This window comes from Drosophila biarmipes, chromosome 3L (assembly GCF_025231255.1).
Source record: "Drosophila biarmipes strain raj3 chromosome 3L, RU_DBia_V1.1, whole genome shotgun sequence".
In the NCBI taxonomy this organism is placed as follows: Eukaryota; Metazoa; Arthropoda; class Insecta; order Diptera; family Drosophilidae; genus Drosophila; species Drosophila biarmipes.
In genome coordinates this window covers 4,556,929-4,572,710 of record NC_066613.1, presented here as the reverse complement: position 1 = coordinate 4,572,710, position 15,782 = coordinate 4,556,929, and the positions used below count along the sequence as shown (strand labels likewise).

Genomic DNA, 15,782 nt, shown 5'->3' with positions numbered 1-15,782 from the left:
TTTATTCGCTACAAAACAGTCATAAAACAGGGCCGAACTGCAGCTCCCTACAAAGTACGACATAGTGGTGCTCGAGGTACATACACATCACAATACCAATTCGTTTTCGTTAGGCCAATACGGGCGACAACGTTTTCAAAATCGTCAGTGTCGGGTCTTAATGGCCTTTACCGAACAATCCAAAGGTACCTGTGTCTGGTTCGAAACTAACATATTAAATGGTACATCCACACAATTGAGATGTGAGGGGAGCCCAAACCAGTCTGACTTTGAGTACCCGAATCGGTTTCCAGCTCCCCAGAACTCCAAGTCAGCATTAATTTCTTAGGGCTCGGATCGAACTCTTCTGCCTCCATAATCGGCTTTGGCAGGGGAGGAAAATCGAATTATAATATGAACGAGCGAGTTCATGTTGCTCCTCTCGGTGCGAGGCCAAATGAGGCATGTCGAGCTGGGAAAGGGGAATGCCTCTGCCCCTGCCCCTGCCCCTGCCCCTGCCTCCGCTGCCGTTCCCCGACTAATCCCGAAATGACAAAACGCTAGCAGCTGATGCAGCTCGAGTGGAGAGCGGGCACGTAGAAGACACTCGGAGGGAGATGGGCAGAGGATGCAGGGATGTGCAGCCTGTTGAAGATGCCCCGCAGCAGGTACTCCGCAGCGAGGCTTCTGGCCGGGTCAGGTCATCCGAACACCTAGCGAATTCGGACCCTGTCCGCCGCTCGCCTGCTCATTTGCGGTTGTCTGCGCGCTGCGGCATCATTATCTGGCGATGGCTCCCGGCGGTGCCTCTCCCGCTCGAGTGTGTGGGCTTAAGGTCTTTGTGCGTCCCTTGCCTTGTGCTCCTTGCAAAAGTAAGGAACACGCTCGAACAGAGAGGGCGAGTTGCCTCCTGCTGTTTACGTGTAATTTTCCCAGCATTCCACCGCCATCCAGGCCTCGGCCCTCTGCCCTCGACATTTTGAATTTCCCCTGGCTATCAATTTTCCGTTCTTTCCACTCCTTTTCTGCTTTTCATTTTTTCAGGTTTTCCGTTTCGGCTTGCTTTTTGCCTGCTACAAATCGCTTTGATTTACATAATTCTGCGCACATTTCGACGCATAGTTTGCTGTGGGGTGTTTGCGTATTTTTTGACAGCTGTCAGGAAGTAATAAGTTGGAGTTCGCCCGGTGCCGGCGCCTAGTCTGCGTCTCCTGACATTGACAGCTGGGAACGAGTCCTGCCCGACACTTACAAACGTGGTAGGCACGACCTGCGGGCGCCCGGGAGTCCCTCGAACACTAACAACGGGCCAAAATCAAATTCGAAATTCTACATTTCTCCGTTCGATTGCCCCAAACAGGTTCCCAAATATGACAGCTGGGCTTTGTGGTGTCGTTAGGGGCCTGGCGCGCCGAGGTCCTTCGCAGGTTGATTTTGGGGATTAGCCGCTAAGCGGCTTAGCTGCCAGCCGGGATTAGCGGCCGAAAGCCGCTTCCAGTCCGAAAATGGGATCGGTGCTGATGCGATGCTTGGCCCGGCAGTGTCAACAGGGATCTGGAGTGCCGCAAAACTCAGTCGAGATCTACGCAAACAGCAAACTCAAGGGTGGATTTCCGCTAAGGGAAGGTACACGATGTGCCTTTGATTCCATTATCCCTGAGGAGGATGGGCCTAAGCAGTTTTGGCACTGAAGAGGTTACTTTGGTAGTTCGTTTTGAAACGCATTTGAGCTATGCGTGCCCAAGACCATTCCCCATAAACTCCCAATCGATAGCCGCTGCTGACTCAGCCGGCTCCTCCGGAGCTCCCCGCGCTGTCCGTGACGCACAGGAAGCCCCGCACTCACCGAAGACACCCTTCCCCGACCATCCGCAGTATTGCCCCCTGCCAAATCCGAAAATAGCGCCGCGATCTGCGCAGAACAAGTGGGAGTGCGGCGCAAGCACAGGCCCATCGAAACTTGCCCACGCCAAGATCCGACGGATCCCGTCCGATCACTTGGGGAAGCGACCGCACCCGGGTAATTACACCTCCAACCAAAACAACCCGATTGTTTGGGTTATGCCCCTCCGGCCACTCCGCGCACAGAAGCAAGTGTTAAGCGGTTCGAAATAATGGATCGAGGGGGGATTTCGTTTTGCAAAACTGTGGCCAAGTCTAAAATAAACAAAGTGGCCTCATTAGGGCGGCCATAAACCAATCGGGCGCGGCATAAACAAATAATAACCATTCCGCTCTGTTCTGTTCGCCCTCGCGCTGCTGGAAAACCCAGTGTGAGAATATCGAACCGCTGGCCACTCCGCTTCCCGCCTCCAATCCAATCCGACCCAAGCCCAATCCCAGTACGCTGCGATTCAGATTGCGATGCGGAGGTGACCTTGCGAGCTTCCATTTTCGAAATTAGTTGCGTGTTTCTCGCCTTTCTGCACTGCGACGGGGATTGTGATTGGATTTGGAGGCCATCTGGAGTTGGACTCGGCCAAGTCCGATTGTGGCTTGCGTTTAATAGGGCGGAGAGGCCAGGGGCGGTTTTTTCAACCTAATTTGGCTGATTGGCGTCTGACAAATCAAGCACTGAGCGTTGAGCTTCGGCTCGCCAGCGCCGAGCGGGTTTTCACACATCAACACGGCGTCAGAGTGGGGCGAAGGAATTTTCCGCCGCTTTTCCAGGCGCACTCCTCGCTCCTTCCTGCTCTGGCTTTCTGGCAGTTTTATGACAGGCACTGGGAAGCGGGTGGGAATGGGGATAGGGATGGGAAAGCTGCTGCCTGGTGAAGTGTTGAAAATTTACGAGCTCCGCCCGCCCCACCGCCCTCCCCCTGGCCCACTTTATTCAATTTCGTTTCTTGCGCCAAAAACGGAAAAGAATTCTCGCCAGTCTTCGGGTCTCAGGAATTTATTGTTTGCCAGTCACCGAATTTATTTGTTGCTGTAAATTTACAATTTTTCGCTCGCTGCCAGGTAGCGCCCACCCACACCCCACACGTTCTTCGTCTCCCGGTTCGATTTCCACTTGATTTTTATTTCGTTCAAAGCTCCAATTGTTTGGCGATTGTTTTTATAACACCACAAAAACGCGGAAAGGCGCAAGAAGCAGCAGGCCGGGGAAGCAGGGACGACTACGAGGACGAGGAGGAGCTCGGAGCAGCGCAGCTCAGAGGGGAAATGCCAGAAATAAAGTTATGCAAATTCCGTTTTATGCGTAAGTTCAGATGCCAAGGAGCAGAGTCGGAAATAATAAAACCGAAGCATGTCGAAGCGAGTGTTGGAGGTACCGGGAAGTTGGAAGACTGGGCTCGGGGATATGGACGGGTCCGTATTGGCCACTGAGGTTCTAATGGCTGGAGGAGAGAAGACTGTGCTGTTGTACCTTGGTATGGTTTATCACATCACTTGTTCCATGAACTGCCCAAATGGCTCTTAAAGGATACATTTGATACTTGACTACCTTTAATTGACGCATTTTCATGGATTGGCCCCCACAAGAATGATAGCTTGTTTAGTTTTTCCAGTTTTATTATCATATCATTCGGCCTAGGGATTACCCGATATGATACTTTTACAGTATTTTTGTTATCGCATCGACATACGCATGGTATTTTCTATTAGACCCTATTACGAAGGATGTTTACGTTGCAATGCCTTGGGTTGCCCGCCTTGCAGCAGGGTACAACCAGGCCACTGAAACCGAACTCCTCCCAGGGGCCCGCGCTTCCAGCCTCAGGCATTTTCCTGCTGGGATGGGGACGTCGTCTGGGATTCCCCTAATTCCTGACTGGCTGACAGAGTATCCTTTTCAACTGCGCTTTGTGCGCTCGCCATTGTTGCGCTGCTTTATTAATCAGACAAATCGTGAAAAAACGCGCTCGGCCGGAAAAAGGGAAATTATGAAATGTGAAACAGGAGCGGGCTCAATGTCAGGCGAGGCCCACTCCCCTCGGGAGGCCGCCCTAATTCGTTTAATTTATGCAAATGTTCGGCCGCCTCGACGATAAGCGGCGTATTTGTTTAAACTTGTCGCAGCTTCCCCGCTCGCAGAAGGAAAAATCACTAGGACCCGCAGATAACACGGGAATTGCTCAGACCCCGCCTCGGATTGGCCCGTTTTCCTCCTGTTTCCCTTTAGTTTGCCTAGCAAGCTCCGCCTTGCCAATTTAATACGAATCTATCAAGCTTCTCAGTGTAATCAATGCCCGGAATACTTTGCGGAAACATCCTATTCCTGGTTCCTCTATCCTGATACACAGGGAAAACTAACAATGATAAAAGCAAACATTAAACGTTTATTGAATGGTTTGCAAGTGTGGGCTCACTCTTTTGCCAAATTAAACAAATATAGCGAAAGCCAGCCACGTTGAATCACCAGTTGAAATCAACCATCTAGCCCAGCCCAACTTGAACTCGCCTGTACAACATTTTGTCCACAAAAAGTCAGGGGAAACCAGTCAAAAAACGACGTTAATATATTACTCAGCAAACACCCCAACTTAGAGGATTACTTGAAGCGGAGATCTGTCTTTTAGGAACGGTTAAGTAAAAGATTGGCCATGTAAAATTATACATTCTCTTCGAGGGAAACAGTCTTCTCGAAAGCATTTAATTATAGCCCAACGGGAGTGGTGGATTGATACTTCTCAAGAAAATAAAGGGCTTGAGCGGGCCCCTTCCACAGGCATTATAGCTCCAGACAATTTCAGGCAATTAGCTCTCCACCTGGCAAGAAGTCCTTCTCAAAGCACTTAATAATCGGGAACGGGCAGTGGGGTGGAGGCTCCAAAGAATGCCAATTCTAGAACTTTCAGAAATCGGAAATCAATGCGAAAGGCCAACCCAGCTTTCCACTTACTAAACAGTCCTCTTAAAAGTTCGACAGTTAAAGAACGGGGAGAACGACGTTCTCCTATAGGGAAACAAAAGTGAAACCAATCCCTTTTGAACTCCTAGGACTCGCATCCACTTCCTTGGGCTAGTGGAGGCGCACAACTGCAGACGGAAGGTCCTCCTCCGCGGGTCAGGGCTCGCGCCGCACTCACCTTGTCTGCCGTGTGTCCGCTGCGCCGTGTTGCTGGCCGCGTCCGGCGGACGGTGGGCCAGGTGCTGGTACTCGTAGTCGTAGTGCGACGACTGGGCGGCCTGGGTGGCCTGCAGGTTCTGCTGGTTCTGGTGCTGCAGCGTCTGGCTGCCGTGGGCGCCCAGGTCCGTCGCCGGCCTCCCGTGGCCGCTCATGGGCAGCGTGCGTCCTTGGGCGAGCGCGTGGGGGTGGGGCTGGGCGTGGGCGGGGCCGCCGCCCGCGTCGCGGCAGTCGAGCGTCGACTCATACTCGTAGGGATTCATGGCGGTCGCCTCCAGCGGACATTCGTCGTCGTCCGTGTCCGTGCCGCCGTCGTAGATGTTGTCCGTGTGGCGGTACGCGTGGTGGGCGTGCTGCTTTGAGAACTTAATCTTGGCGGCTTTGGGGGCTCTTGGCCGGGCGGCCAACGGACAGAAAAAGAAGAGAGAGGACTCCGCGGGGAGCAGGAAGAGGAGCGGATCCTTGGCGGGCACTGCCCCAGGCGTTCACTGGCGCACTGCACTGAAATCACTACTGGGCCATTCCAGGCGGTTAATCCGCGGGCTGCTTGGTCCCAACTCACAGTCGGCCGAGGCCGGAATATTATTTTTGGGCCTTCCGCAGACGCACACGAGAACGCGGACCCGCACGGTGGGGTACGGAGCGCGACGCGGAGACGGTCTTGAGCCTTGTTGGCCTTGTTGGGCCCGCGACGATCGCTGGCTGTTCAGAACTCGCTAGATCCAGCACCGCTTGGCTTGGCTTCCCGACTTTTCAGTATTTTCGCTACTTTTCGTATATCCACATTTTCCGGACTGTGGAGCGCACTCGCGAGCGACGACGTCGTGTGGGTCGAGAACCGTTCGAGTCGAATTTCAAAAGACGAATGAGCGCAAAACAGAGCGACGAGTCTGTGGGGAGAATCTGAAGCCAGCGGCGAGGCGGAGAGCGAGAGCGCAGCTCGGGAGCGCTCTCCCGCTCTGCCGCTCTCTCCGCTCCCAACTCAACGAAGCCGCGGCAGCGCGGTTAGCAGGAAGCCGCGGTCCACGCTGTTAGCGAGCGCTGTAATCCCCTACACAGCACACTTGGCTCCTTTGGTAGTAGGAAGAGATCGATCCCGATTGGGCCTCCAAATAAATGGCCTTTGGTAACAGCAGAAACCAGCACCTCGCTGATGTTAGGCTTCCGAGGTAAATTAACTGGGGTGAGGTACTGTAAAATTATGGGCAATACATACTGTCCCTAGTCACTACATTTTCGGCATTCCTTTGAGATAAATGCCCGTTTTGCCCTATTGAAATATGCACAGAGTTTAGGCTAACAGTCGACGATGCGCTGCCTGCGCCTCTCTGTCGCCGCTTCCTTCGTTCAGCAGCGAGAGCGAGAGCGAGAGAGGGCGGCGAGAGCGCAAGTGCCGTGGGAGTTTTCACAGAGAGCGCGCGCTGCTCGCCGCTGCGCATGTCGTGGCGACGCGACGTCGGCAGCGCTGCCGCTGCAGCATCGCCGCAGAGCGCGAGAGAGCCCAGCGCATCTCTGTTTTGAAGGTTAAAAAGTGCGTTTGGCTTCGGCCGACTCGCTGCCGCTGCTCGGCTGAGGGGAAATGGAAATGGTATCGGAGGGGAGCTCTGCCACCGAGTTACGCGCTGCACGCCAGTTTCGTTCAGATTATCTGAGGCCAACAGCGCTGTAAAAACAGCACCGCCAGCGGCTAGCATCGACACTGTTAGCGGCGACTTTTGCAACAGGGCTGTTGTCGGGCCACAGAGGAAGGCCTCTGTTATTGGCGCAGTAAATGCCTCTGGATGTCGTCACCATGAGAAATGCTATGAATCCGAGGAAGGGAACTAAAAACAAATCAAGTATACTTTATGGTTTCGCTTTCCAATTATTTGCTAATTTCGGATTGAAATTTTTATCTCAAGCTTCGGCAGATACTTAACGTTTTAAGACCGTCTCAAGACGGTTTCTCGTACGAATACCACTCTAAATTTAAAGAGTTGGAAATCAGGATGGAAGTGCAATGAATTCGCTTAACAGGAAAGAAAAATACTACTCCTCCTACTGCAAACTAATAAAACCATACAAACTCTCATTGTCACATGATGTTAGAAATTTAAAAGTTTTCCGCTTCTAACATTTAGTAAAATTATTGAAGAACAATATAAAGGGGTATTATTATGAACAATGGTTTTAATAAAATATTAACAAAAGTGGTATTAGTGGTATTTTCAGGTATGGGTAAAATACGGTTATCAAAATGATTGTTAGTTAGTGAAGCTATTTTGTTGTTAGTTTACAATTACATCTAAAAAACAGAACCCATCAATTAAGGACGAAATAAAATGTGTATATGTTTACTCAAGTTGGTTATAACCCTCTTTTATAGTTAGCTACCAAAAGCCACCACTTGATTGGAAATTACACAAAACAGTTTTTCATTTACTAATTATGTTGTCAGATTCTGCGAAACACTTTCCCACAGCCAAAAAATATCCTTCGACTTCATTAGCGCCGGAAAAGTTGGCCAGCGCTGGCGAGGGGCGGTGCAAAAGTTTCAAAACGCTGACAAGTGAAGTTGTCATTCAGCGCCCAAACCAGGACCGAGTGGACCTGGCCAAAAGTGTCCGAAACAAACAATGGTGGCTGGCGAGGGGCGGCAATGGGCGCCTGGCGAGGGGCGCATGGCCGAGAAAAGCAGCAGAAAATTGCGTTATAAGCAAAGTAAGGGACATTTCGCTAATGGCTTAACTTTTGAGCGCAGGTCGCATCCTGCCCGCGCCGCTCCACGTTCCACCAATTCTCTGCCATGTAGCGGAAGTTGTTGCTGAAGCTTTTTGACAGCTTTCCCAGAACGAGAACGAGAAGGATATGAAGGGCAAGAAGAAGCTGAAGAAATTGTCATTTCTTTCACGACTCGCAGTGTGGCAACGCCGCGTGACGCAAATTTTTGCAGCCTGAAAGTATTTGCATAGGACAAGGCGTCCGCTTTCCCGATATTCCCTGCTGTCGATGAAAAATCAATTTCCTGTTGTACGAGTATGCAAAAATGTTTGAGCTCCTTCCCAGAAGGGCGAGCAGGAATGCCTCGCCTGCATTTGACACATTGAATATTATCAGGAGGCTGTGGACTTCGAGGAGGCACTACGACCACGCTCCTAAACTGGATAGTTGCAGTCAGTTGGATTGGGCTCGCTGCTCAGAACCCAATGCATGGTCTGTACCTTGAGGGTACAACATTCAAATGTCTATTTTATGAGGAAGGAAGTCGCGAGTCTACTCCTTGCTTTTAATCTAAGCAAATTAGAACGAATATTTAAAAATGATCACTTATATCTTAAATCTTAAACAATAAAGTGAAGAGATTCGATTTTAAAGTAATTGTAGAACGGAGCTGATTTATTCCAGTCATCGTTTAACTTTACTTATTTTTGTAAATATCAATTGTTTTACTTATTTTTTAAAAATTAAAACGCACAACAAACGCAAAACTTTTACAAAAGCGAACTTCATATTCCACCTCTATGGACATACTTTAGTTATTAATTCTTACAACCAAGTGGTTATATTGTACTTCCTACTAACTGGACTTAAAAGTGTATATGCATGATAAAAAATGCTATTGAAGTACTGGAAAAAAAACAAGAAAACAGACCTTGTATATTACATTAACGAACTTTATCGGGGTACATAATTTTTTTGTAGTTTAAGCTGCTTTGGGAAGCCCCTCCCAGGCCGGATAAAGTCTCGAATTTCTATTCCGGCCACTGGGACTTCCTCCGTTTGTTGCACTTCAGCTTCAGTTTTAGCAATTACTTCTGCAGCCCCATAATGTCCCATTCCCTATCTGCCCTTGGCTCCCAGTCTTCGGGTCATTTGGAGTATCCTGTTTAAGGACAGGCAGCTGCACATTGTCTTGCACTGGAGCTTCAATCAAGAAATTTGATCGCCACTTAAGGCAGCAGCACCAAATAAAAAAGCCAGTGAAATTACTGACCATCGGGGGCAGCAACAACAAGTGGCAAGCTGCCGTCGATGATGTTGCTGCCGCTGCACAGCTCTTGACCTGAAAATCATCAACTTTGAACCCTCGAACGGTACTTCCTGCCTCAATTTACACAGCGTTGAGGACCCTCCCCGCTGCCGGAATGCTGCCCCACATATCGAATGGACTTTCGTATATGTAGCGCATGTACGGGATGCATGCTGCATCGATCGAGGTTCACGCAAAAATGCTCAACTTAACTTTGTGCTGGAATAAAAATCGAACAGGACCCGCGGACAACGGGCCACGGACAACGGACAGCGGACAGCGACAATGACTGGCAGCACTTTGTGTCCTGCCCCACCAACGGCACGCCCCCTTTCCACCCGCAGCCCCTGCTTGTAAGTGGTGGGGGTGGGCGGAAAATAAAATTACTGGAGATATTAAATTACGCGTTTTAAATTAAAAATATTTTTTCGCGATTGCATTAAACGAAAGGCGAACTAATTAAAGCCGATTTTTCGTCCCTTCTCCGCCCTGTCTCCTTTCTTCTTTCTGTCTCTTCATTTCTCTTTTGCATTGCCAATGTAATTTGCAGTCTGGCATTAAAGTTGGTAAGTAAGGATGGGAGATGGAGGCAGCCAGTTGAGAACGTTCAGCGCGGAAATTTATGGGGGAAAGCATCCGTTGAACACAATCTGAAATCTTATCTTTCCGTAAAAAGTGGTCGCTTATTACCTTCAAATTATGAACACTTCCTACTCATGAAGCTCTAAATAAAAATATTACCTGATCTGTTTTTATTAAAAAGCTTCGGGGTTATTATAATTTGTATCAACTATATCCTTCTGTTGCAACGCCTTTACCATAGCCGCACTTAAAAACTAAAGCACTCAAAACCAATCTTTGGGAGAATATTTGGTTACTTTACCGGTGGGATCACGTCATTATAGGGAATTTATTTATATCAACTCAGAATCATCTCTCTGTGTGTATCTCTGCTTTCACCACCGTATTGTCCTAGGTCACAGCTGCGACCATTGGCAAGCGTATTCCCCGGAGGAAACACGTGTCGCCCAGCGAAGGGCTTCGCAGGGTGATTGAAAGAGTTACGATCTGAGATGGCAGTACTTTAGCACTTGGCACTTCGATTGCCCCGCCCATCTGGAGGCCCCTCGTCCGCCCCGACCACTGTGGCAGACAATGCGGGCGGTCGTGGCAGGAGTCACCGAGTCATCCACAAGCCAAAACAAACAATGCATCAATCAATAAAGATTTCCGCACCTAATAAGCCGCAGACAAGCGGGGAATCGTGTGGCGGTGGAGGCAGAGGATTGGGGGAGTCGGGGTTTTGGGGTGGCGGGACCATCATTGACGCCGTTCACCAATTAAAGGCCAATAGTTGCCGTCTCCCTCTCCCGTCGCCCGAAAGGTGTTAATCGAATTACGACCCGGGATCGCCTGCGACTTGGCTGGGGCTAGACTTGCATAGCTGCACTCCCAATGGTGCATGCGTCTGTGGCAGGATGGGGAAGAGGAAGGGGCAGGGTGCCGCATCAGCTGCCTCAGCCATGCCCAATGTCGTTGCCGGCATTTCCATATTTCCAAATTTGAATTTTCTATTCCGACGGAGTTGTCGAGGCTGGCTGTTGGCTGGATGGAGCAGGACACTCCGAGGAGCAGACATCGTTTATCAGGCAACACTTTGGACCCAGCCCAATCCACTCCTCCCTTTCCCCCTGCTCGTAAAGAAAATTACACACATGTGTGGCTTTTCCTGGGAATCTCCGAGTGGCTGGGGTAGGACCACAGTCGCATCGTTTGGCTGCCTGCGTAAAATTTGAAAACACGTTAATGTCTGGCTGCATTTGAGCAATTTTGTGGCGCGTTCTGTTTTGCCAAAAGATCTCGTCGTGGATGCGTCAGGACATGCTGAATGGAGACAGGGAAGGTGGGGACACACCCGGGATATGAGCAATTAAGTTCTCTCAAATTTCGGATCTTAAAAGGGCAAGTATCAACTTTTGAAGCTAAATGAAAAACAGCCAAATTTAAAATAATTTAGAATTTGTTTGAGAAGGCAACGAAGTTCTGATAGTTTTTAAAGAAGGTTACATAATTTTCTAGTTCAGTAAAAGGGATAATTTTTAATTGGGAGAAAACAGTTAGGATCAATTTGTAAATATTAACTAACATTTTGACATAAGGGAATGCTACTTCTTAGACTTTCTCTTTGTGAAAATGGTCTCAAATCGGAAGGGACGAAAAATACATGTAGGACCTAAAACTACGCTGCGTAAGACAGCCTAAGCCAAGAGTATCTCAAAGAGCAAACTGGCGAACGTGTCAAACTGATAAGCTCGTATCTGGGTAAAATTGATTCTTAATATTTGAAAAAATTGTCAGTCCTTGATTTCTTCCCATTTGTTTCTTCCAAAAACAAAAGTTAAATAAGGGTTTTTTACATTTTAAGAAATATTTTATTTGACTTTGGTTTTCTGAGAACCCCAGTTCCATCCCGTTCCTCTCCGTTCGAGCTCACTGCCAGCTGCTCCGGACCGTCTTCTTCAGGACCTTCCACGCGGCTGCTGTCAACACTGCAATTACGAAACAATTTCGACAGCCTGCTGCACCAATTGGACGCCTGAAAGTGGAGCAGAGCCCGGCTTCTGGCTGTCAACAAAAGATGGCAAGCAAAGAAGCGAAATATTTGGGCATAGAATTATGCAGATGCAGACAGAGCGCAGTTCAATGCCAGAGCTCTGACTTTGCCGGGAGAAAAGCCGTGCCACGGACCCCACACACGAGTTTTCAACACCTTTCGGGAACTCACGCTTCATTTGCATGTAACCATGACACGGAGGCGGAGCGGAGACAGCGCACATGGAGCGGAGACCGCACAGACCACCGAGAGCGAGCAGCCTCCTCCCGATCCAGCTCCTCCCAGCTGCTGCTGCTCCTGCGGGTGAGTGACAACCGCAGGGTAAGACCGCATATATCAGAAATAATAATAACCAGCAATGCAGAGCGTTGGGCCAAACCCAAACTCAATTGAGTGCCTCACGCCCTCCTTTCTTGGCTGCGGATGCGAATGTGGATGCGGATGCGGTTGGCAGGGATCTCGGGTTCCGGGTGGTGTCTACACAATCGAATCATGGCAAATATTTCCAAATGCGAGATGTGTGGAAAGTGCTAACGACGCAGCTGCATATTTTGTCAGCGGTGAATGGGGCCACAGGACGAGGCAGCCGGGGTGCTGGGTCCTAACGAATGTGTCACCGCCACAAAGGTGATAAGCAATTGCAAGGACACCCGTTTCCCCGCCGCACTTGACTCCCGATAAGTGCCGGCGAGGGCGGGGCGCAATCAGCAGACAAACCAGGACTAATCAAGGACCTTGACTCCCGGCTGAATATCCATTTGCATCTGGCTCTGTTTCGCCACTTGCCGGGCTCCTTCGCTTCTGTTTACTAATTATAATTTAATTTGTTTATTCCGCGCCTGCGAAAACTCAATTTTCACTTTCCCTTTGTGCCCGCGCTGTTTGTCATTCGACTTTCTATTTGCATAAGTAACGGAGAAGTTGACTTTTTGCCGGGCGAAAAAACGCGAGCAAATATTTATGCAAATCTGGGAAAGCACTTGAGCCCTCCTGCGGAGTGGCATGCATCAAAAGTATATCAGGGCATCTCCGGCTCTCCTTATTCCAAGACAAATGACCGGCCGCGATCATCAACAAGTTCATCAGCGGCGCCATAAACGTTTGTTGATTACCCGCAGCCTTGCCACACTTTTCCGACCTCGGAGGAGGTGGATGGATGCAAGTAATTTGCATTCACTGGGGGATCCGTTACACTCCGAGGGCCGCGCGCTTTCCAGCGCTTTTCCTTTTTTCTCTTTCTTCTCTTTCTTCTCCTCCTTTCTCCGCTCGCGTTTACCGTCCGCTGGCTTGTGGCGAAAGATGAAAGTGTTTGGCAGCCGTCGCCGACGGCAATGGGGCAGGCCACCTCCAGTTCCCCGCCCGAGCTCCTCGGCTAACTCGCATTAAGTCCACACCTGCCCCGGCATCATCATCAGCTCCTGCTGCTGCCCCAGAGAGCAACGGGAAAAGGGGATAAAAATGGAGCTGCTCACAAAATGGAATAGAATTGCAGATTCATTTCACTCAGCGGGCGGAATAGTTGGCGAGCTGGGGTGGCATAACCTTTTAGCTGGTTTATGTTTGCCTTAGCCGAAGGAAAAGGTCAAAGGCCAAATCAGTTGCCCGGCTCCCAATTCCCAGGGCGACCGCAGATTGGCAAGAGCAGGGCGGTGGAAACCCATTCGGAAATCATCTAAGCAAAGGCTTATTAGCCCCTCTGAGCCGCTAACCCAGCTGGGACCGCTGAATTCCCTGCATTGTTCGCCCTGCAATCCGCTTAAATCAATTAAAATCTCAATTTAGTTTAAAAAGAGGATGCGAAACAGCCTCAGCGAGCGGAAAACCGACAGGAAAAAAAGAGCGTTCAACAAGATGAGGCCCATTCAATTATGTATTTAGATTTCTGCAAAGCTGCATCTAATAATTGCATTACTTGTGTAGGCTCTTGACTAGTTCTAAAGTCCCTTTCGTTTGCCGAGTATTTGCCATAACAAATATTTCTTTAAAATATAAATCCTTGAACAGCTTAAACAAAAAGGAAAAACTATAAATTTAAATAAAGAAAAGCTTAAAGAGTTTAAATGTTCATGTTTAGTAATGTTTCTCAACAGAAATCGGGGTTTTTCATCAAGGGCATTACTGACTTCGTCGTCGAACTTTTTGTGTTCAAAGCCTGTTTTCGCTTTTCTCTTCAAGAAAAATTCGATTTGTCTTTTCCCGAGATTTTTCTCCGAGCAGCCTCCCCTTCTCCCGGCACTCTCTGTCCGCTTCCCCACACTTCCCTACTTGGCTCTATTTTTTCTCTTTGGCTGGCAGTGTCTTCTGTATCTTTGTCTTGACGCCTTGCCTAGCGGCAAAGTTTGTCGCGTCTTGGAGCTCCTTCGTCCTCCGTCCTGCGGGTGTCCTGGCGGCTCCTGGCTCACAATAAACCAATTCACAGCTACTAGTTTTATTTGCTGCAGCTTCTTTCTTATTTTTCGCAAACGAAACTGAATTAAAATTTACATTTTTAATCATTTTCCACGTTCTGACTTTAATTCATCCTCTCGCCCGCTTTTCCGCTCCGCATCTGAAATGCAGTGCAATTCATTTGTCATACAGTCTCTGTCTCATTCGCTTTTAATTAGTGTGAAAAGCGCAAATTATTCTCTGCTTTCCGCCCCCTGCCCCTGCCAGCCACCAAGTCGTAATTGGCTTACATCGACTGATAATTATAATTTGCCGGCATTATACCTATAATTCTTATCGCGCTTATGCTCAACTTGTTGGCTGCCTCGATCGACTTTTCCCGGCGCTTTCCAGCCTGATGAAATTCTTCAGCGCACTTGCATGTGTTTTAGAACCTATATATTTGGAGGTGTTCGATTCGAGCCCAGTCTTCTCAGCGCTGCGCAGCTCGATGTGTCTTTCGTTGTGAAAGCCCCAATTTCCCCGGGTATACAGACGGAGAAAGTGCGGCATTCGGGAAACCGGTGAGTGGAGAAATTAGAACCAAGCGGACAATCCCAACAGTTGTTGCATTATTCATTTTGCACATTCGTCCAATGCGCTCACACTCGGCCAAATCTGTAAGTGAGATTTCAATTATACTCGTTTTGTTAATTGATTGCGTCAGCCATCGGATCCCCTTGGCTCTGGAACTCGGCTATTTGGAGCGGAAAGCCGGCCAATTCTCCGGAGAAGCTGGCATTGTTTGTTGTTAGTGCTGTGTCGCCGCCCACACACTCCGGACAACCGAAGTCAGTTAATAAATTTAACGTTGATGAGCCAGGGAAGAGTGCAAATTGGCCATCAATCGGGACTCGGCCAGAGGCAAGGGCCTGCCTAAGTAGGCCTCAACTGCGGAACTGCTGAGCTGCGGAACTGCGGAACTGCCGACTTGACAGGCTGGCACACTGACAAACTGACAAACAGGAGGACAAACCGGCCACTGTTGTTGGTGCTGTTGTTTGTGGGCGGCTTCCCTCGTGAGCGCAAATTAAATGCAAATTCAATTAATTTGAAGCAAACAATTTGCTTAAATTAATTAATTGAATGTGAATCTAAAGTGCTTCCAATTTAGCGCTGAAGAGCTCGGTTCCGCAGTGGCCCACCGAGGGGTGGGAGGGGCTAGGGCCTGTGTGTGTGAGCCGGCATTTATTGAATTTATTGGACAGGGCCGGGAGGGGCGTGTCACTGGACCAGGGCGCTGCGGCGAGCCGCAAACTTTGGCAACGCTGCGTATGCGTAATTCTGCATTTGCCTTGCGTTCCGGCCCGACAGCGTGCATTAAGCAAACTGTTCACTTCAAAATCAACTCGAAAATAAACAGCAGCAGCCAAAATGCAAATACTGTTTGGTGTATTAGTGTGCTTTCGTGGGCACTCGAGATGGCGGCGTGACCGGAAGGGAAAAAGTATGCTTTCTTGTTTGTGACAACTAGCTTTAGTTAAGGAAACGGAAGCGGTATTATTGTTATGGTTATCATAATCTAACTCTTTATATAAAACAGAGCCGGTAAAGCAGACAATGAATCTGTGTATTCTTTTATGGATATTATCCTTTGAAGACTAGATATTACCCCTCTCTGGCATCAGGCAAAATGCTATACATTCCCCATTAAACTAGTTTGATTTACGAGGCTTTTGGTA

General features: G+C 49.1%; 3 protein-coding genes and 1 long non-coding RNA gene across 8 annotated transcripts in view; 2 read left to right on the top strand and 2 right to left on the bottom strand.

The window, feature by feature from the left end:
• LOC108030736 (teneurin-m) overlaps positions 1-5,899 on the bottom strand; it is a 113,913-nt gene extending 108,014 nt beyond the window's left edge. For all 5 annotated transcript variants that reach the window (XM_017103778.3, XM_017103779.3, XM_017103780.3 and 2 more), the window contains exon 1: positions 5,013-5,899. In XM_017103778.3, coding sequence (XP_016959267.1) covers positions 5,013-5,313 — 301 coding nt within the window. In that variant the 5' untranslated portion in view covers positions 5,314-5,899. The remainder of the gene's footprint in view (positions 1-5,012) is intronic.
• Positions 4,530-5,000, bottom strand: LOC122819060 (uncharacterized). Its single transcript, XR_006368505.2, has 2 exons — positions 4,826-5,000; positions 4,530-4,768 (listed from the first exon to the last, which is right to left on the bottom strand). It is a non-coding gene; the product is annotated as an uncharacterized LOC122819060 (long non-coding RNA).
• Positions 5,900-11,425: 5,526 nt separating the features above from the next.
• LOC127010842 (uncharacterized) lies at positions 11,426-12,504 on the top strand. Its single transcript, XM_050886121.1, has 2 exons — positions 11,426-11,976; positions 12,038-12,504. Exons 1-2 carry the CDS (start codon positions 11,864-11,866, stop codon positions 12,276-12,278), a joined length of 354 nt encoding a protein of 117 aa, XP_050742078.1. The 5' UTR covers positions 11,426-11,863; the 3' UTR covers positions 12,279-12,504.
• Positions 12,505-14,527: 2,023 nt separating this feature from the next.
• The window catches only part of LOC108030789 (putative phosphatidate phosphatase), a 58,564-nt gene continuing 57,309 nt past the window's right edge, over positions 14,528-15,782 (top strand). The window contains exon 1 of the mRNA XM_017103863.2: positions 14,528-14,624. The gene's annotated coding sequence lies outside the window, so the exon portion shown is untranslated. The remainder of the gene's footprint in view (positions 14,625-15,782) is intronic.

Bases quoted from the DNA above. Each gene is read 5' to 3' on its own strand.
- LOC127010842 (XM_050886121.1), top strand. From the start codon at position 11,864: ATGACACGGAGGCGGAGCGGAGACAGCGCACATGGAGCGGAGACCGCA. The intron at 11,977-12,037 runs GTGAGTGACAAC...CCAGCAATGCAG, and splicing joins AGCTGCTGCTGCTCCTGCGG to AGCGTTGGGCCAAACCCAAA.